The sequence below is a fragment of the Zalophus californianus genome, chromosome 4 (genome assembly GCF_009762305.2).
Source record: "Zalophus californianus isolate mZalCal1 chromosome 4, mZalCal1.pri.v2, whole genome shotgun sequence".
NCBI lineage: Eukaryota > Metazoa > Chordata > Mammalia > Carnivora > Otariidae > Zalophus > Zalophus californianus.
This window is the reverse complement of record NC_045598.1, coordinates 126,686,511-126,707,567: the sequence shown is the minus strand read 5'-3', so window position 1 is coordinate 126,707,567 and position 21,057 is coordinate 126,686,511. Positions and strand designations below refer to the sequence as shown.

Sequence of the window (21,057 nt, the reverse complement as noted above, 5' to 3'; positions counted from 1 at the left end):
AAAGTTTTTGACATGAAAGAGTAAGGAGCCATTGGAGTCACCATGAAAATATACTAGCAGTTTTCATTCTAAGACTTAAATACAATTATCCACATTTAATTTGACATTCATTACCTAAACAATTTAAGACACTTTGGTGTGATGGAAAATGCCTATGATAACAACAGAATTACTAGGAAAAGAAAGCGTTTCAGTCCTAACTTCATTGGACTCGTTTTGAGAAGTCTCCACATTTTGGTAATGATGCATTGATTGGAGGTAACACACATATACACACAGCAACAGTTGCTTAAAGAACAAAAATTTGTTGGCTCACCTCACTCCAGAGTCCAGAATCATATTTGGTTTAGGCACAGCTGGATTAAGCTTCCTGTCACGGTTCTCAGCTCTGCCCTCCACATGTTGGCCTAAATCTAAAGCTGTATTCCCCCAAACTGGCTGCACACCACACCATCCAGTTAGGGGTAAAGAGCTGTCAGAGGAAGGTTCAAACTTCACACTGGTCTAATGGATTATGAATGAGCCCACCTCTGAGATTATACATAGGGACTAGTTTAGATCAATTAAGGGCCATGCCTGGAGGTAGGAATGGGGTCAATAATCCCCAAAATGCATAACTACTACACACTAAGATTAAAAAGATACTACAGAGGCAACCAATAACGTTCCCTGTACTCAGTGGTGCAGCCCAGGCAAAAATGACTCAGGAAGGAGCATTTGCATTTTGTTGTAAATGTACCTGCTTTATTAAAAAGCAAGATCCTTTACAAATATTTTTAAAGTATATCTTTAAATTGTATTGTCATGACCACTTTTGATATAAGTGCTCCAATTTATATTAATGAGCTTTTAGGAAATCAGGGTTCAATTGCAGCCATCATTCAGAAACTAAGTTGTGAACTGGGGTTGTCTTTTCCCGCAAAGTATTATCTTACACTTTTGAGCTACTTAGGAGCTGAAAAGAGCATTTTCTAAGTAAAGTGTGTTTTTTGTTCAGTTTCAATGTTTTTTCAGAAATAATTTCTCCAAGCTCTTTGGTGATAATATACAGGAAATGTCACTTGTCATCAAAAACTTAATCCCAGTGTCCAAATAATAAGACTGGAGCCAGAAGCACAGGCTGAAACAGAGATAAAGGAGTCAGTGCATATGGAATGGGGATTGGGACCCTTTAAGGGTACATACAGAAAGATCCCAGAAGCAAGCGTTTTCCAAATTTTCTAGATTGTTTTAGTATCTCAAGGTCTTTGTTACAAACAATTCAACAGTACTTTCTATGTATATTATTGAGAATTTATGCATTACTACAATTTGTTGGTTACACTGTCCAGTTATGAACTGAGTACTTCATTCTGCAGTTTTATTTATTGACTAACAATAAAACACCATACAAGTTGTTATTTTGAAATCAGCACTACTACCAAGAACAAAGAACCAATGGGAAGAAAAACCGTTTGTGCTCCATTTGTTTCTGAATTGGGAAAATAAGCTCTGAGACCAAACATCATGTCCTCCATTTGAGGGATCAAGTCTGAAGATTGTTGTCAAAAATTAGTATGACTACCTGGTATTCAGGATTTTGAAAAATCACTGCATTGCACAATATAATAATAAACTGCCCAACAGTGCAGCTATATTGCAAATAAACACAGAAGAGCAATAGCATAAGTAACTATACAATGAATCACAGAAACTGGGAGTTGGGCTGCTGCATATTGCAGAGGTTCAGAGTTTCCAAAAACCGTTCTATGAGTGATGAGGTACAGATGCATAAGTCATGCGTGCAGAGAGGAGTTCATTTATATTGCTAAGTCTGCACTGTATCCACATGTAGCTGAAAAAACTGAACTGAACAAGACTGTTGAATTTCCAAGGTTTCTTTCTATATTTCTGGATTGTTTTAACTATAAATACCAAAGACATACATCAGTGAGCAATGTGAGAGCAGGGGATGTTTGGCTCAATGTTTTTATGTTTTTTTGTTTGTTTTTGAGGATAGGAAAATATACTACACAAAGTGACAACTCTTATTTTTACTCATCCTTATGAAATAAAATAAGTAAAAGATGATTACGTTCAAATTATGAGGTATTTATTTCATTCACTGTTTAATAACTGATGTATCTATGTAATTGTGTTTGCAAAATATTTGTTAGAAAATTGAAAATCTAATTGTGTGTTCTCTTGTTTTGTCCTGTTTTTGACACAAGTTCCAAGAGCAAATAAATACCTTCTTGGGGCAAAAATGCTAGTTTAAGGATTTCAATTAACTTCTTCTGAGGTAATCAGTCTGTAAGTTTCTAAAGGTTTCTAAACCTTTTATCCAAATATTAGTGGAAGAAATAACATCTATCTTTGTAAATACAAAGTTATGATCCACTTACTTTAGAAAACTAGGAACACAAAGTTCAAGTCAACTATAACCAAACTGGCATATTTAAACTTTTGATCTCAGAAGTCAGAATATTACAAAAATAAAATAAGGAACTCTGTCATTTGGGGTCAAATTTTGGAGGAAATGGCTAAAATCATAGCTTGATAACTAGCACCAATGATTAATTGCTTTTTCAACATGTGGATTATCTTGGTGCCAAAAATTATGGAACAATTGCCTAACAAATTGGAGAGTCCCTGATGTCTGTACTCATATTTTCTTTGGATTATACTAAGCAATTATGCTAAACTTTCTAATGAATGAGTAAAATGGTATTGTGCCTTGGGGCACATTTTGATGAACTACAGTTGTACTTTTCATAACCTAAGAGGCAATGCATAAAGAAGTATATTGTCCAGAATAGAGCTGTGACCTTTATGTTAGATTACAGAGAACTGTAAATATCTTTCACATAACTGTGAATATGTTTATTAATAGTTATTACTTTAAACTATATTCCTGAAAAACTAGTTGGTAAAAGCTCATCTCCAAATGTTTGATTTTTTTTTTAAGATTTTATTTATTTATTTGACAGAGAGAGACACAGCAAGAGAGGGAACACAAGCAGGAGGAGTGGGAGAGGGAGAAGCAGGCTTCCCACTGAGCAGGTAGCCCGATGCAGGGCTTGATCCCAGGACCCTGAGATCATGACCTGAGCCAAAGGCAGACGCTTAACGACTGAGCCACCCAGGCGCCCCTAAATGTCTGATTTAAATGGTTCCATTTTTTTTCCTAGAATTTGCTACTTCATACCCCATCCTCATATTCACTTTATTATTTGTACTAAATATATTTGTATTTATTATCTGTACTGTATTTATGATATTAAATAAATCCTTTAAAACCATATGTGTTTAGCTTTAATCTTTTACTTCAACTCCTATGTAATCCATCTATCATTTCTTGCATGTGTTTCCAGTATACTTGAGACTATTATCTCAAGATTTGGGGCTTAAATAAAGTAACAAATTAGGCTAAGTAAGAAATTAATTTATGATCTTATGAGGACATAACCATGGTTGAATAATAACAACCATCTGAAGTGTTCTATAGACTCAGAAAAGTTAACTTGATAGATCACTGATGTGAGAATTATACATGAACACCACTTTTTAAGGGAGATTATTTTTGAACATTCTAAATAGTCTTAATATTTAAGGTAAAATACTACATCACTTAAAACTAAGGAACTATTAACTATTGAAAGGGTAATTTATTTAGACAGACATCAATACTATGAACTTATAGTTATCCCCAGATCTAAAAATAGGCTATTAACAAGTGCTTTACCTATTTCAGTAAATAGCAAAACTGAAACAAAAGCTATATTAAATATGAGAATTTGGAGCACAAGTAGAAATTATATTTTCTCATTTTCAGGCTCTTGCTACCAGATTTCTAAGAGCATCTTTGATAATACTATATCATATTAATATCACATTACAAGAACATTACATTTTTTAAAGATTTTTTTATTTTAGAGGGAAAGAGCAGGCACGCACAAAGGTGGGAGGGGCAGAGGGAGGAGAGGGAGAGAGAGGATTTCAAGCAGACTCCCCACTGAGCTCCCAGCCCAGCCCAAGGGGGTGGGGGGCATTCTATCTCAGGACCCTGAGATCATGACCTGAGCCAAAACCAAGAGTTGGAAGCTTAAATGATTGAGCCACCCAGGTGCCCCAAAACATTACATTTCAATCAAGACTTTGAATTTTAGCTTATAATAAAGTGGCAACTGTTCTCTCCTTCAAACTCTTAAATATAATAAAGTTAGTTTTTCCTAATAACAAAGGGAAATTTTACATTCTGCCTTACGGGGGGTTAAATGTTGCTTTATGTCAAAATCCAAATTTCTCACTGTGGCTTAAGGGCTGATCTGGTTCCTGTTTTTCTTTCAATCCATTCTCTGTCCTGAATAGGATCCAGCCACAATGTCCCCTGGGTCCTTATGCTCATCCAATTCTCCCCCCCACCCCAACCCCAAGCCCTCAAACTGGCTGCTTCCTGGACCTGGAACACTTCCTCTCAGGCTCTCAGGCCTGGCTGGTTAGGCTCTTCATTCTTCAAATCTCAGCTCCAATTCTGCCTCTGCAGAAAGGCCTTGCCGAATCCTCTCAAGGAAACACCTCTCCCCTTCCCTCCTTCCTCCCCACTTCTACACCCCAGTTTCACTCTATTTCCTTCACAGACTATACCACAATCTGAAATTATCTTGGTCATTGATTTATTTACTTTTTCACTCTCTGTCTCCCCTTACTAGAATGTAAGCTCCATAGGCCTGGGGACTTGGTCTAACTAACTTCTGTATCCTCCGCAGCTTGAACAATGGCACATTGGGTACTTGGTGAATATTTGTTCAATGAAGAAATAAATGCAATGGACATTTCAATTTGTTTTTAACAAACATTAACAATATTTGTTTTTAGAATGATAAGACTAAATGTGTTCATGTCTTTGTATGGGAAACTGACTTTTGTTGACTGTGCAGTCATTATAAAATGAGTATCTTTTCCCAAACTTCTCAGCAGATTTAAAACAAAAGTGCAGGGGCGTGTGTGTGGCTCAGTCGGTTGAGCGTCTGCCTTTGGCTCGGGTCATGATCCCAACGTCCTGGGATAGAGTCCCACATCTGGCTCCCTGCTCAGCAGAGAGCCTGCTTCTCCCTCTCCCTCTGCTGCTCCCTCTGCCTACTTGTGCTATCTCTCTGTCAAATAAATAAATAAAATTTTTTTTAAAAAAGTGCAAAAAAAATTTTTTCTTCAATGAAGAGTCACTACTGCACAAATATGGAAAGGGCCACACACTAGCAAAAAAGCACCAGCCATTTTCCAAAACAAGCATTAAGGAGATATGTTCTTTTCAAGTAAGCTGACTGCCCTCCCCTCAAAAAAAGCAGACAGGAGCCCCCAATAATAATAATAATAATAAGCAACTAAATAAGGTATACAGATATATGTTTTCACTGATTTTAACAAATTTTGTGAAAGACATGAGAATAGAGTATGTTACATTGCTGAGTTTCACTATTGGCCTCAGTCATCACCAACTAATTAAATTTTTGCTGAATTTGTAATTGGCTTGATCAACTTCAGCAAAGTCTTGGATCTATATTAGAAAACAGAGGTTCCCCACCCCTTATTCAAAAGACAATTTTTTTTAATTCCTTAAAACATGGGGTGCCTGAATGGCCCAGTCCATTAAGCCTCCGACTCTTGTTTTCAGCTCAGGTCATGATCTTGGGGTCATGGGATGGAGTCTGGAGTAGGCTAACTCCGGGGCGGGGATCAAGCCCTACATCTGGCTTTGTGCTGGGCATAGAGCCTGCTTGGGATTCTCTCTCTCCCTGCTCCCCTGCTTGCTTGTTCTCTCTCTCTCTCTCTTAAAATAAATAAATAAATAAATAAATAAATAAATAAATAAATAAACAAATAAAATTTTAAAATAAAAATAAAATTCCTAAAACATAAGCAATGAACTGTTCCTGAAACCTAAATTTATTCTAAAATTGTTAAATCCCTTTCTTAGAAATGCTTTCTAATAGACTCAAACTAAAGTGTTAGACTCTAAAGACAGTAGATGTTTCAGAAATATAGAACATTATTTAAATAAGACCACCAGTGGCAATGTTTACAAAAATACTTTTCAGAAAATATTTTAATATAAGATATATTAACTGTATGATATGTGACTTTAATGATTTTCAGCTTAGATCCCTCAATTTAGTCACATCTCATACATGTTATATTTATTACAATTTGACCCTGTAGTGGAGGATGAAAGTGAACCACTCTAGAAAAGATATTTTTTATATTAAACATACTAGAATTTTAAGAATAGAATTTGAGAAAAAGTCTTTGTGTATTAAAATTAATAGAAGCTTAAAAATATAATAGAACTTAATAAAGTCCTTTCATATCCACTCTTAGGTAATGAAGCGGCAATGGAGAGACAGCTGGATTTGAAGGTAGTTTCTGAGATTAAGTGGACTTAATCTCATGACTGATTGTGTGAGTACTACTAGTATGTGAGGGAATACTGGAGATGGTTCCCAGGCTCCATTTTGGGTAGTATGGTGGATTGTGAGCAGGATTGGCTTCCAAGCTTAAACAATAGGTCTCAGTTCCTCATTGGCTGTTGGCTAGATAGAAACTGGAGGAGGCTGATCAGATTTGTACAGAATAGAACTGGGTCCATTTCTGACAATTTCAGTTTTAATTGTCTCTAAGACATTCATCTCCAGGTGAAATGAATGTCTAGCAGCCACTTGCACACATAGGTCTGGAAATTAGAAGAAATGCCTTGGATTGTTTTATATATAACCTATGTAATAATCATTTACATTTATAGAATATATTGTATAATAAATGACAGAAATCAGTTACTAAAAATAAGAAATCAGTTACTAAGTTTTTAAAAAATTATTTATTATTGGTGCCCATATTGTATACATCATGGTATTAGAAGACCATGAAGCTCTCAATTAAATAATCATCCCCCGATTACAGAAATTAGGAGCGGTACCCTGAATGGAAACTGCCTCATCCATAAACAAAGGGTTTCCTTTGTACTGATTCTACAACTACAGTTCCTATAAATGGATACTTGTTAAGAAAGCTTTCATTCTAGCTAGGCTAAAACTTCCTATAGTCACTTTATTTCTTCTGAGCTTCCTCTCCAAATATCCTATGAAAATGGGAATAATGTCCCAAGCTTCTAAGCAAATCTTCCCTCCCTAAGAGAATTTTCCATTGCTTCCTGTATTATATATTGCTGCATTAACAAATTACCCAAAAACTTTGTGGCTTAAAACAATACACATTTATTATTTCACAGATTTCATGGGTCAGGAATTTAGGTTCTCTCCTTCAAGTTCTCTCACAAGGCTGCAATCAAGGTATTGGCCAGGGATGAGGTTTCATCTAAAAGCTCAACTGGGGCAGGATTGACTTCCAAACTTAAACGGTAGGTCTCAGTTCCTCATTGTTGGGTAGAAGCCATCTTCAGTTCCTTACCATGTGGGGCTCTCCTAAATGACAGTCTGCTCTATCAAAGAGTGCAAGCCAAAATTGCAGAAATGATATTTCATCAACTTTGCTTTGTTTTATTGGTTAGAAAAAGTCACTAAGACCAGTCCATACTCAAGGAGAAGGGAACACACAAGAGCATGAATATGAATAAGATAAGATCACTGAGACCATCTTAGAAGTCTGCCTACCATACTCACTAATATTTACTGATCTATAAGGTCAAGACAAAAAAAATTTAACTTCAATAACTGCTAATTTTTCTGTATAAAATTATATGATGATATACATATCTAGGCCCTTTAATTTGTTGGGTTTTTTTTAAGATTTTATTTATTTATTTGACAGAAAGAGACACAACAGAGAGGGGACACAAGCAGGGGGGTAGGAGAGGGAGAAGCAGGCTTCCTGCAGAGCAGGGAGCCTGATGCAGGGCTCCATCCCAGGACCCAGGGATCATGACCTGAGCTGAAGGCAGATGCTTAACAACTGAGCCACCCAGGCACACTAATTTGTTGGTTTCTTAATGAAAGTAATCATTAAAATGTTTGCTTAGCATAATATCATGCTGAGCGAAATAAGTCAATCAGAGAAAGACATGTATCATATGACCTCACTGATATGAGGAATTCTTAATCTCAGGGAACAAACTGAGGGTTGCTGGAGTGGTGGGAGGTGGGAGGGATGGGGTGGCTGGGTGACAGACATTGGGGAGGGTATGTGCTATGGTGAGCGCTGTGAATTTTGTAAGACTGTTGAATCACAGACCTGTGCCTCTGAAACAAATAATATATTATATGTTAAAAAAAAAAAAAAGAAGATAGCAGGAAGGGAAAAATGAAGGGGAGGAAGTCGGAGGGGGAGACGAACCATGAGAGATCATGGACTCTCAGAAACAAACTGAGGGTTCTAGAGGGGAGGGGGGGTGGGAGGATGGGTATTAAAGAGGGCACGTACTGAATGGAGCACTGGGTGTTATACGCAAACAATGAATCATGGAACACTACATCAAAAACTAATGATGTAATGTATGGTGATTAACATAACATAATAAAATTTTAAAAAAGTTTGCTTAGGGTCTCACACAGGGCTACATAATATGTACTCTAGAAGGTTGGGAAATATATACTAATTGACAAAGATAGATAGAACAATATGTGAAACAAAAAGTGTGTTTCTGTCTAAAGTTACTTGGAAACTCTAGTGGAGACTTTAAAATGTGCTTTGTAGCACTATTCTTCCAAAAGTGCCTTTTAAAATGACTCTCAAGACTTCACAACATTTTTTTTTACAACACAAATTTACCAACATCTGTCAAAATGTAAATCTTAGAGTACTTTACACTGAACTTACAAGTGTGTCACTGAAGACAAGTATTTCTTGTAGTCTGCCAAATTTCTGCCACATTGGAAAATACACAGATGATTGTTTAACACTGTGTGCCACTAGACAGGAATTATATTTCACATCTTAATGAGAAAATACTTTCCCTTAAGCTTAACTTTTTGCCTTTTAAAAAAACTAATTAATAATTTGGTAATTTTTAAAAGATTAATTAATTAAATATTAGCAGTCACAAAGAGATTTCCAATTTCATGAAGGTCAGAATCCAAAATGAACTTTCAGAATAATAATTTTATCATTTTTAAAACCCTGATTACTGAAAAAAAAAAGAAACAGTCATAATCCTACCATCAAGAAATAACCATTATTACATATTTTGGTATAGAGGTATAGATCTACATAGATCTACATCTAAATCTTTACATGCATAGATGCAGATATATATCCTTTTAGACATTTAAATGTGTATACAATTTTACCACAAATGAGATATTTTTTATAATGATATATGAAACTGTTACAAAACAATGATTAACAGAGCAACTGATTTTTAATGAAGTATTGCTAAACATGTTTCCAGCAAAGTAATCTTAGCAGCAAGTGAGTGCTACACAGAACAGAGAACAGCCCTGCTTACATTCCCAATAAATGACCCAAATAAATGACCAAATTTATTTGGTTCCTAAATAAATGACCTACAAAACAAGTAAAAGGGGCATCTGATTTGTGCCCTAGTATTTTAGTCATATTATTTTAATCATTCTTTTACTTTCTTGTATCCTTTTATAGCTTTTTATTCTTTAGGTACCCCTCCTCCTCAAACTCTTACCCTAGTATCTGAATCTAACTTATTAGTTTCTGAATCACTGAATTATTATTTGTTCTCAAAATAAATCTCATCTCTGATGACTCTGCCTCTGACACGTTAACCAACTCTGCTTCCCTCTTCCATCCAAACTAGTTGGCATAGTTATTGACTTATTTCTCTTTTCCCTACTTTCTCCCTCACTACCATTTATGACCGCATGGTTTCAAGGATTACTTCTATTCTAGAAACTATTAAACCTATCTCACTCCACACTTAACATGTATAAACCAAACTCATCCACTTCCCCTCAAATTACTTGCCACCTCTCCTCTTTCTCCACTATCATTCCTTTATTCTAGCTAACACCCAGGAATTATCTTCAACTTCTTCTTCCCTTTTTATCCTATCAATTTCTATTAAACCATGTTTCAAGATGCCTCCTAAATTTGTTCATTCCTTGCCACCCCCTTTGCCTTCAACCTAATCCAGGCCAAAATTCCCTCACAACTGGATTTTAGCAACAATGTTCTGAATGAGGTAAGGGTTCATCTGTCTGTATCCCCCCATCTTTCCTACTAGGCTCTTCTTACTTTAACAGTCGGTGAGGTACAAGGAAAGGGGACTTGAGCCTGAAATCAGGAGCCCAAGGGTAAATTCCCTCTCTGCCACCTCAGATGTGACCTTCACATATTTCTTTCCTTCCTCTAGGCCTCGAATTTTCCTTATTTGCAAAATGACAAGTTGGACTGTCATATGGGCTCTAAGCTGCCTTGCAACTCTAACAGTCTTCTATTCTGATGTTTCTTTGCTCAAGGAACAGCAATGACAACTTTCCACTATTGCCTATACCCAACCCCATCCCTCATCCTCTCCCCCAACCCCTTTCCCACTAAAATCACAACTGTGACTGTTTTCCAGCTTGCACTGTCCCTTACATCCAGATTGCTCAATTCACCAAATCCTTAATGAGCCCCAGTCTTTCCACTGTAAATGTCAGTTCCTTGCTCTATTGTTGTTCTCCTTCATTTATAAATTATTCATTTTACAAACATTTATGGAGTGACTGCTAATGTACAAGGCACTTGGCTAGGGCCAGAGAATAGAGAAGTTAAAGACATAATCCTTGACCTCAAATAATTTACCATCTTATTGCAGACAATGGGTGAGTAACAAATACATAGTAATGTGTTAAGTGCTTTGCTAAAGAATTTAATATATCCTAGTTGTTTGGGGGGCAGAAAAGACCACCACTTAACAAGACTGAGTACATAGGAAATCTTCAGAAAGGATGTGCTAATTCCAAGCTGGGTCCTTGAAACTCAAATGGGAAAATAAAAATTGAGGAAATGAGGTGTGTCCTATTAAAACAGGGCATATTGGGCCAAGTGTGAGACTGAAATACTGGAGAATAGAGGGCAAGAAGCAAGCAGTGAAGCTGATCGTGATGAACGAACTGGAATATTACCCTAAGGGCTTTAGATTTTACCCGAGTAAAGGGTGGAGTATGGGCTGTACTTTGGTTCAATTCCCTGGTCTGCTACTGGGCACTGAAACATTCAAAGCTGACAGAAGGATAATCCGGTAGGGGGAAATCATGCCCTGCCAAAAACAGTTTTGGCTACTGTTTGGTTCACTAAAACGCTCATATGACGGACGCCTCACGGCTTCACCAAGCTAACTGGCTCCATTCGAACCCTGTCTAGGGACCATCAACCCCCCACCGCCGCGTCACAGTGACCTGCGCCAGGCCACAGCGGAAGGCGCTTCCGGAGACATCGCGAGATTTCCCGGAAACCGTGGCCCTGACTAGAGCGTCTGGTCACTCGGCAACCGCACCCGGGCCGCTGAGGAACCTTGCGCCAAAGAAATTTACAAACTTTACTTCCAGACTCGGCTCATCCCGCAAGTGGTGAGGTGCCTTCAGGGAAGAAGCGTGGGGACTGAGGAGACCCTAGAGCCACGTCTCTCAAACTTGCCTGCCAGTAAGACTTTCTTGGGTCACTGGTTAAAAATGAAAATTCCTAAGCCTTATCTCTAGACATCTAGAATTTCCAGAAAATCATTCTGGAAGTTTTTGTATTTTAAACAAATAGCTAGAATCAGGCAAGGCTGGGAAACAGCTCCAGAAGAGAGACACGGGTGGAGGGGTGGCCGCCGAGCAGAGGGAGCGGGATCTGTGACAACGGATCTGAGTTTGAAAAGGAAAGCCTGAGAGCCAGACCGGCGATTTAGAGCACTGGGAAGCCAGTGAGCCTGGGGCTCGCTAAGGGAAATATACAAACTAAATTCGGAAACATCCACGCCTGTAGCCTGTGGGAGCCCCAAGAGATAAATTAAGGCAAAGGGTCCACTAAAATGGATTCCCAGAGCCTGTAAAGCAGCTCTAAGCTGTCCCCCACTGGCAATCCGGAGAGATAGAGATATCCTAGGCAAGAGGAATCCTGAAATAACAGTTATCTGGTAGTGAAAAATTATGAAAAAGCTGTTTCTCAAACTTTAGAAAATAATGAACCTCTTTTTAAAGAAAAGCAAGGACACCCCATAAGTGTTGACATAATTATTTTTATTATAATGTTCTAAAATGTGTCCAAACCCAAACTAGGTTCAATTTAAATACCCGAAGTTTACAGTATCTCTAAAACAAACTTCAATACCAATAAAGTTTAAATTAATATTACATTAACAAGATGAATGGTGGTGTTTTGATGAAACTAAATCCTCGCTTGTGGATTTGACTGCTACAATGCAGGTTCTTTTCAGTGAAGTCTCTCTTACTGTGTGTTATAGGTTGATTCAATTATCTCCCTTTCCATATTCGAAAAGCCCCTGGAAAGTTTTCCTGTAGCTTGTTGATGAGGTCCATTGGCCTCTCCTTGATAAATATTTCATTTATATACTACCTCTGCCCCTTTGCTTTTCTAATAATCTTAGAGAATTAAATTTATTTCTATACAAACAACAGTTTGTGTACTGGAACCTAGAGACAAAATCCATTTATAGCATGGTCATTCATGAGGATTCAGATGATCCAAAATTTATCTGTTTTAACCCAGTTTAGAAAACAGAGCCTGAAGCAAAGACTCATATGATAACACTTTTTGGGGGGTTGTAATCTCAGGGAAGCAGGAGAGAAGGAAAAAAGGAATGAGAGAGAGATGGAAGGATAACAAATATAGCTCAGTATATAACCCAGAAGACCAGAGCTGTTTTCACTGAGACCTTTTGAAATGGCTCTGTCTCCTAAAAGTCTATGGGGGAAAGAAGGGAGAATAAATAATTTGTGGCTCCTGTCTCCCACGGGTAAAAATCACCCCCACAGGGCATCACCCCCTTCATAGCACAGGTTTGCTCGTGCATGGCCACCTGTACAGCAGTTACCTGCCTCCACTGTAAGAAAGAAATCCTGGGGTATATAACCACTTTAAGATGTGCATTTTCACCAGTTATCAGTGTAAAAATGATATCTGAAATTTCCAGAAAAAGTTCTAAAATTTTAAAATAGTAAAATCATATTTTAAAAATATTTTAAATATCTCAAATATTTTTTATTTTTTTATTTTTTAAAGATTTTATTTATTTGACAGAGACACAGCGAGAGAGGGAACACAAGCAGGGGGGGTGGGAGAGGGAGAAGCAGGCTTCCCGCGGAGCAGGGAGCCCAATGTGGGGCTCGATCCCAGGACCCTGGGATCATGACCTGAGCCAAAGGCAGACGCCTAACGACTGAGCCACCCAGGCACCCCCAAATATTTTTTAATATATTGCATTTCTACACACTAGCTCCAGTGAATGTAATTCCTAAAAAATGTCACTTGCAGTATCAACAAAGATATATGATTCCTGAAAATGACCAAAAAAATTTTGCATGGCCTTAATTACAAGAAAACTATAAAACTATTGAAAATCATTAAAGAAGCACTCCTAAAATAGAGAGGCATACCATAGTGATGGAAAAGAAGACTCAATATTAGAGATGCGTTGGTGCTTCACCAAACTGTTTATAAATTCAATGCAATTCCGAACAAAATCCTGACAGGATTTTTCATGGAACATGACAAGTTACTTTTAAAATGTATGTGTAAGACTGTTGTATCACAAACCTGTACCTCTGAAACAAATAATACATTATATGTTTAAAAAAAAAAAAAAAGACGATAGTAGGAAGGGAAGAATGAAGGGGGGGAAATTGGAGGGGGAGATGACCCATGAGAGACTATGGACTCTGAGAAACAAACTGAGGGTTCTAGAGGGGAGGGGTGTGGGGGGATGGGTTAGCCTGGTGATGGGTGTTAAAGACGGCACATACTGAATGGAGCACTGGGTGTTATACGCAAACAATGAATCACGGAACACTACATCAAAAACTAATGATGTACTGTATGGTGATTAACATAATATAATAAAATAAAAAATAATAAAATGTATATGAAAGAGTTGAGGAGAGGATTCTGGGAATATGCCAGAGTAGGAAGCATCTGTTTCCCCACCTACACAACAACTGCACTGACAGAATCTGTCTGGTGTAAATACTTTAGAACCTGGAGTCTACTGAAGGCTAACAACTTCCAGGGAAAGACTTAGACAATAAACCTCAATAAATTTTGGTCAGTTTCAGCTCTAGAGCAACTATTCATCCCCTACACCCGACCCCAGAGCAGAAAGCTACGCAGGGGTTTCTGGAGCACCTTATACACACAGCTTGCAGAAGCCAAAATGGGCAAAATGCACACTAGCCACCAAATATCAAGGATCTGTCCTCTGACCACTGATTGCTGCTTCAGATCACAGCAATGCAGACAAAGTGTGCAAAGCAAAACCTAAACATGTCTACAAGAAAAAGAAAAAGGTCTTTCTCTTAAAATGTGGATAGGAAAGGAGTTACTAAATAAGCCACAAAAAACATAAAACATAAGCAAAAAAATGATACATTTGACCACATTAAAAATATATAGCTTCCAGGGGCGCCTGGGTGGCTCAGTCAGTTAAGCGGCTGCCTTCAGCTCAGGTCATGATCCCAGGGTCCTGGGATAGAGTCCCCCATCGGGCTCCCTGCTCAGCGGGGAGCCTGCTTCTCCCTCTCCCTCTGCCTGCCTCTCTACTTGTGCTCTCTCTCTGTTAAAATAAATAAATAAAATCTTTAAAAATATATATATATAGCTTCCATTTTTTAGAAGATGCCATTAAACACAAACAAAAAAAAAGGAGAAAAGACAAACTAATCAGGGAATAGATATTTGCTAAATATATAATCAATGAAATATTGGTATCTGTTAAAAATACAGTATCTAAAAATTACTTATAAAAACACAACCCATAAGCAAAAATGGGCAAAATATAAGAAACCACAATTAACAGAAAAGGAACTCCACATGGCAATAAACAGGAAAAGACCCTCAATCTCTAGTAATTACAGAATGCAAATTAAAACACAAGGAGGAGATAAGACTACTGATCTGGCTGTTTTCAAATCTCTTTTTTGCTTTATTTTTACATATAAAAAGATCTGAGGAAAAACAGAAATAATGAGATATCACTTCACACCCATCAGATTGGCAAAAGGACAGCCGTTATAAAGTGCTGACACTGGTATAGACTGCATTGTAAAGCAGTAAGAACTTTTTTTTTTTTAAGATTTTATTTATTTGACAGAAAGAGACAGCGAGAGAGGGAACACAAACAGGGGGAGTAGGAGAGGGAGAAGCAGCCTCCCCATCGAACAGGGAGCCCGAACAGGGAGCCCGAACAGGGAGCCCAAACAGGGAGCCCGAACAGGGAGCCCAAACAGGGAGCCCAAACAGGGAGCCCATTGAGGGGCTTGATCCCAGGACCCTGGGATCATGACCTGAGCTGAAGGCAGGTGCTTAACGACTGAGCCACCCAGGCGCCCCAGTAAGAACTCTCTTAACTGCACCGGTAAAACTCCTTTGGAGAACAATTTGGCAGTTAATAGTAAAGCTGAAAATGTGCAACCCAGAAATAGCACTCCCAGTTTTGAACCCTAAAGAAACTTGCACATGTGCTAAAAATGACATGTATATAAGAATCATGAAAGCAACATTGCAAAAGAAGAAAAAAACAACACCCAAAGATCTATCATCACAAGAAATAAATTCCTTACAATAGAATGTTACACCCAATACAAATATTCTAGAGCTATACATATCAACTCTGATGATTCTCACAAACAAAACATTAAGTAAAAAAGCTGGAACCAGAATAGTACCATTTATGACTGTAAAAATATATTTTAAAAAAGTACTATATATTGTTTAGGTATACATGCACCTGTAGTAAAAGTATAAAGACATGAATCTAACTCTAAACTCTAAAAATAAGAGACATCTAACTCTAAACTCTAAAAATAAAAGAATAGGGAGAAAGGTATAGAAGGGTTCCAAATGTATTTATAATGTTTTATATTTTAAGGGGGTTTGTAGATCCATGAGTGTGGTGTTATTCTTTACACTTTCATCATGAAATTTTTTTTAAGATTTTTTTAAATTATTTATTTATTTGACAGAGAGAGAGACAGCCAGAGAGGGAATACAAGCAGGGAGAGTGGGAGAGGGAGAAGCAGCAGCCTTCCCGTGGAGCAGGGAGCCCAATGCGGGGCTCAGTTCCAGGACCCTGGGATCATGACCTGAGCCGAAGGCAGAGGCTTAATGACTGAATCATCCAGGCGCCCCCATCATGAAATATTTTTAAGGCAATATTAAGAAAAGTTTTTTTTACTTAATTAGAAACTTTGTTCAGAATATTATTGTCATGTTTGAAATTTGATCTATAAACAATAATCTTAAATTTTTGTTATAAAATGAATTCATGCAAATTTCAAAAATCTACAAAGATTTCATAATTTTATTCTATAGATTAATTTTGCATTCTGAAGTATATAAGGATACAGGCCATATCTTTGAATATTTTATTGTGGGCATTTTATATAATATAGCCTGGGTAGTTATATGTCATTGTATGAGAATACAAATTGGAATCCATCTTCTACTAAATTCATTTTTCTTCAGAAGCACTGATTCCATGTCCAGAATATGATGCAAATTGAGGTGTTTGGTTGGTGAAATTCCAGATACATGAAAATAACGCTCAATTTTAAACTAAACTTTAAAAATACAGTACGTTTTACAAAACTGGGATGTTTATCACTTAAATAGCTATACTTTCTGGATGATTGAAAAAAATGGGTTACTTTAAACTTATGGACCACATATGGATCTCTTACATAAAGCAATATTTTATTAATTAATTAATTTAATTAATAGTATGTTCCCCTTATTTAATAGCCCTAATGTATTCCAGGTGAAACAGTGAAGTAAATAGTATTCACCTTATCTGTGAACAAAACAATAAAATAATGATTGGTGATAGCAAACATTTATTGACCTGTGTACCAGGCACCATGCAGAATATTCTATACATGATTATCTTATGTAATCTTCACAATATCCCTTGGAAGTAGGTACCATTATTAACCTAACTGTATGAGAAACAGAGGTAACGTAGCGTCCTGGTGCTTACCACAGGCTGTGTTCTTACATGGACCGTACAGAAAGAGAAAGCAGAGTAAATCTACCAAATACACCTCAGCCCAGGCCCTTTGCCTGGTCTGTACTGTGAATGGGGGTACATGGGGAAAAAAAGGAAACTGATGTACCCTGCCCAAGATTGCCTAATCAGGGGGCAGTGGAGCCAAAATCTGAACCCAGGCAGTCTGGACTCAAAAACACTGCCTTATGTTGCCTCTTTGTGGATTACAGTTGTAGTAACATAAAATTTCAAAGCCTACTCCACTTTCAAGTATTTTGCACCCTTGTCCTATGTACATACTCAAGGTTTTTCCACAATGTGTTCTGTTTTGAGGGTTTAGAAAATATGATCACCATGGGTACTATGAAAAAAGGAGCCAGAAGACCTGGTCTCATTCCCAACTACCACTACCTTAAGCAGTTTGGGACAAATCTCTGGGCCTTAGTGTCTTCACATGAGAACATCAGATGATATTTCTTGAGAGGAAAAAAAAATCCTTTAAAAGATGCCAACAGTAAAAACTCAGTACTAGGGAGAGGAAAAGATTTAAAAGTAGAAGTGAATGAGCATTGTATATTTAATTAATTTTGATGTTTTATATCTTTTTATAAAAAGAATTAAGTCTATAAACTTAGAAAATACCTAAGTGTCTCTTAGGTATTTAAAAATGTCTCTGAAGTAGCTTATCGCATAGTTTTATATAAGAAAATTAAAAAGTCAAAATAATTTTTCCTAAATTACCATGTACATAATATTCCTTTTTTTCTTTTATTTTTAGAAAGTTGGGCATAAAACAATGCCTAAACCTACTTTTGACATGGTATTAGAACTGAGCTACTGATGAGAGTTTGATTTAGAGAGAAATCATGGTTCGACTAACCTTGGATCTAATTGCCAAAAATAGCAATCTTAAACCCCGAAAAGAAGAAACCACTTCACAATACCTGAAGAAAATAACTCATATAAATTTTTCAGACAAAAATATAGATGAAATTGTAAGAATTCTGAAATTATTTCCTATTTTTACATAATTAACAATGTAAAGTTTGAAAATAGGTGTCAAAAATACATTCTTATTAACTATATTTTGATCATACTTATTTAACTGTACTTTGATTAGTATATTGTGTTTTCATTTTAATTTCCTGCTTTTGATGTTACAATTATTAAAACTAAGTCTCTATAAAATATACCATCATGATTGTTAAATATATGTGCTAAATATATATGTCCCCCTGAAATATTCTATAGTGTAGCAAACTAGATTTGAAAGTGTATGTTGGAAAATAATTTCAAAGATAATACTTTTGTATAATTCCAGGTCTTTGGAATATGAGGTTTTTTTTAACAAGATAGCAAGATTTAACTATGCAAATACCTTATTTCAAAACTTCAACAGTGAAATCTTTTTCACTCATAATTTAACTGGTTATATAAATGGAAGTTATACTATAATTTATATCAGACAAGATTATGTTTGTTTGGCTATACTCTGACACTATATTTTCTCTGTGTTAAGCTAATTCTTGGCTTTAATTCGGGAAACTTTAAAAGGAGCAATAACCCCTTTAGGCCATTTGGATTAGTGTCCATTGTCTACAATAAAATGCTAATGGGAGAAATTTCCTCAGAAATATAAGGTACATGAGGGCAGGGATGATGTCTGTTTTGTTCACATCACTCTAAATCCCCCCATCCAACACAGCACCTAACCCATATTAAGTGCTTAATAAATGTTTATCAAAATGAATGAAAAAAATACCAAAGCCCCAGGCACAACTGTCAATTATTTTTTTTTTGCAAAGACCCTACCAAGTTCCTATTCTGTATTTCTTTCCAGTTTCTTTTTCTTTTAATTATATTTTATTTTATTTGTGAGAGAGAAAGAGAGAGCACACAAGCAGGGGGAGCGGTAGGCAGAGGGAGAAGCAGGCTCCCTGCTGAGCAAGGAGCCTTATATGTGGGACTTGATTCCAGGACTCTGGGATCGTTACCTGAGCCAAAGGCAGATGCTTAACCAACTGAGCCACCCAGCATCCCTTCTTTCCAGTTTCTTAGTGATTCTTCTCCCCATGAATCCAATTGCCCAGAAAACTCTCTACCTCATCATATCATTACAGATTTGCCCTCTGCAGAGAGCCTCCATTTAATGTTCTTTTGTCCCCTCACATTCAGTGCTCCTTTGGTTTAGATGATCTTTTTTAGGAGGAAAGCAAACTAGTTAAAGTACAGTTAACCCTAGAACAATACAGGAGTTAGGGACACCAACACCCCACCACTCCCCAACATCTTACCACCCAACACAATTGAATATCCTTGTACAACTTTTGATTCCTAAAAAACTTAACTACCAATGGTCTATTGTTGACCAGAACTCTTGATAACATAAAGTCAATTAACACATATTCTGTATGTTATATGTATTATATACTGTATTCTTACAATAAAGTAAGCTAGAGAAAAGAAAATGTTATTAAGAAAATCATAAGGAAGATAAAATACATTACAGTATTATACAGTATTTACAGAAAAAGAATCCATGTATAAGTGGACCCATGCAGTTCAAACCCATGTTGTTCAAGGGCCAAGTATAATTCAGTTGGGGACCTGGGTGGCTAGGTGGCTCAGTTGGTTAAGTGTCTCACTCTTGGATTTCGGCTCAGGTCATCATCTCAGGGTCATGAGATCAGGCCCCACATCAGGCTCTGCACTGGGCATGGAGCCTGCTTGGGATTCTCTCTTCCCTTCCCTTTGTCCTTCCCCCCACCCATGCTCTCTCTCAAAAAAAAAAAAAAAAAAAAATTCACACTAAGAACACCTTGTAAACTTAAAATTCCCAAGATGTGGTTATGTTTTTTAAAATCTTGTTTAAAAAAGCTGAGTTTTTTTTAAGATTTTATTTTTTTTAAATAATCTCTATGCCCAATGTGGGGCTCAAACTTAAACCCCAAGACCAAAAAGTTTCAGGCTCCACCAACTGAGCCAGCCAGGTACCCCAACCTGAGGTGCTTTTGAGCATAACTTTACTTTACCTCTTGCCTACTTACTCTAGCTGACTCTACCACCACATAAGAAATGGCAAACTTTAAAAAATACCTTTAATTATTTTCTTATCTCAAAAGTAACTGGTGTGAGAAAACACATTGTGCTTAGTTCATTGGTGGCTGCCTTGTTTGTTTGTTTAATCCACTTTGTTGAACATTATAATTTAAGTATAATTTGCTTTTGTAGATTATAGTTGACAACAGACTTGAGGAATGAATGTTCCTAACAGTTACTTATCAATAAAAATTTCTCAATCAGAAAAAAAAACAACTGGTGTGCATTTCTATGAAATACATATAAAAAGAAACTGGCATAAACCCATCATGCAGAGAAAACCGCTATTAACATGTAGGTGATATCCTTCCAATCTTTTTTCTAGGCATGTATTCATATAATTTTACAATAGTGGGTCATATTGAATGTACTGTTTTCATTTTGAGATCTACAAAATATTACTAAAGAAACTAACAGATATCTAATGGTTAAACAGTATTCCCTTCAATAGCATTATCATAGTTTATTAATCTATTGCTCTTGAATAGCTATATGACTTCCCATTTTCAGTATCATAAACAAGTTTACTTCTAATCCTACAGAAAGATTAAGACCTGATTTATAGGGGCACCTGGGTGGCTCAGTTGGTTAAGTGTCTGCCTCAGGGTCAGGTCATGATCTCAGGTCATGATCTCAGGGTCCTGGGACTGAGCCCCGCTTTGGGCTCCCCGCTCAGCAGGGCATCTGCTTCTGCCTCTCCCTCCACCCCTACTCCCCCACTGCGCTCATGCTCTCTCTCTCTTGCTCTCACTCTCTCCCTCAAATAAATAAAATCTTAAAAAAAAAAAAACCCTGATTTATAATGTTGA

The 21,057-nt window shown here is 36.9% G+C and overlaps 2 protein-coding genes and 1 non-coding gene across 6 annotated transcripts in view; 2 read left to right on the top strand and 1 right to left on the bottom strand.

The window, feature by feature from the left end:
- Positions 1 to 21,057, bottom strand: part of CSPP1 (centrosome and spindle pole associated protein 1) — a 266,222-nt gene that overhangs the window by 187,938 nt on the left and 57,227 nt on the right. The gene's annotated exons all lie outside the window — the stretch shown is intronic.
- PPP1R42 (protein phosphatase 1 regulatory subunit 42) overlaps positions 11,415 to 21,057 on the top strand; it is a 65,816-nt gene continuing 56,173 nt past the window's right edge. For 2 of the 3 annotated variants that reach the window (XM_027571084.2, XM_027571242.2), the window contains exons 1-2: positions 11,415 to 11,589; positions 17,928 to 18,144. In XM_027571084.2, the coding sequence (XP_027426885.1) occupies positions 18,016 to 18,144 (129 nt within the window). In that variant the 5' untranslated portion in view covers positions 11,415 to 11,589; positions 17,928 to 18,015. The remainder of the gene's footprint in view (positions 11,590 to 17,927; positions 18,145 to 21,057) is intronic. The other variant, XM_027571163.2, reaches the window with a different exon arrangement.
- On the top strand, positions 17,124 to 17,253 carry LOC113917682. The gene has a single exon (XR_003518323.1). It is a non-coding gene; the product is annotated as a small nucleolar RNA SNORA51 (small nucleolar RNA).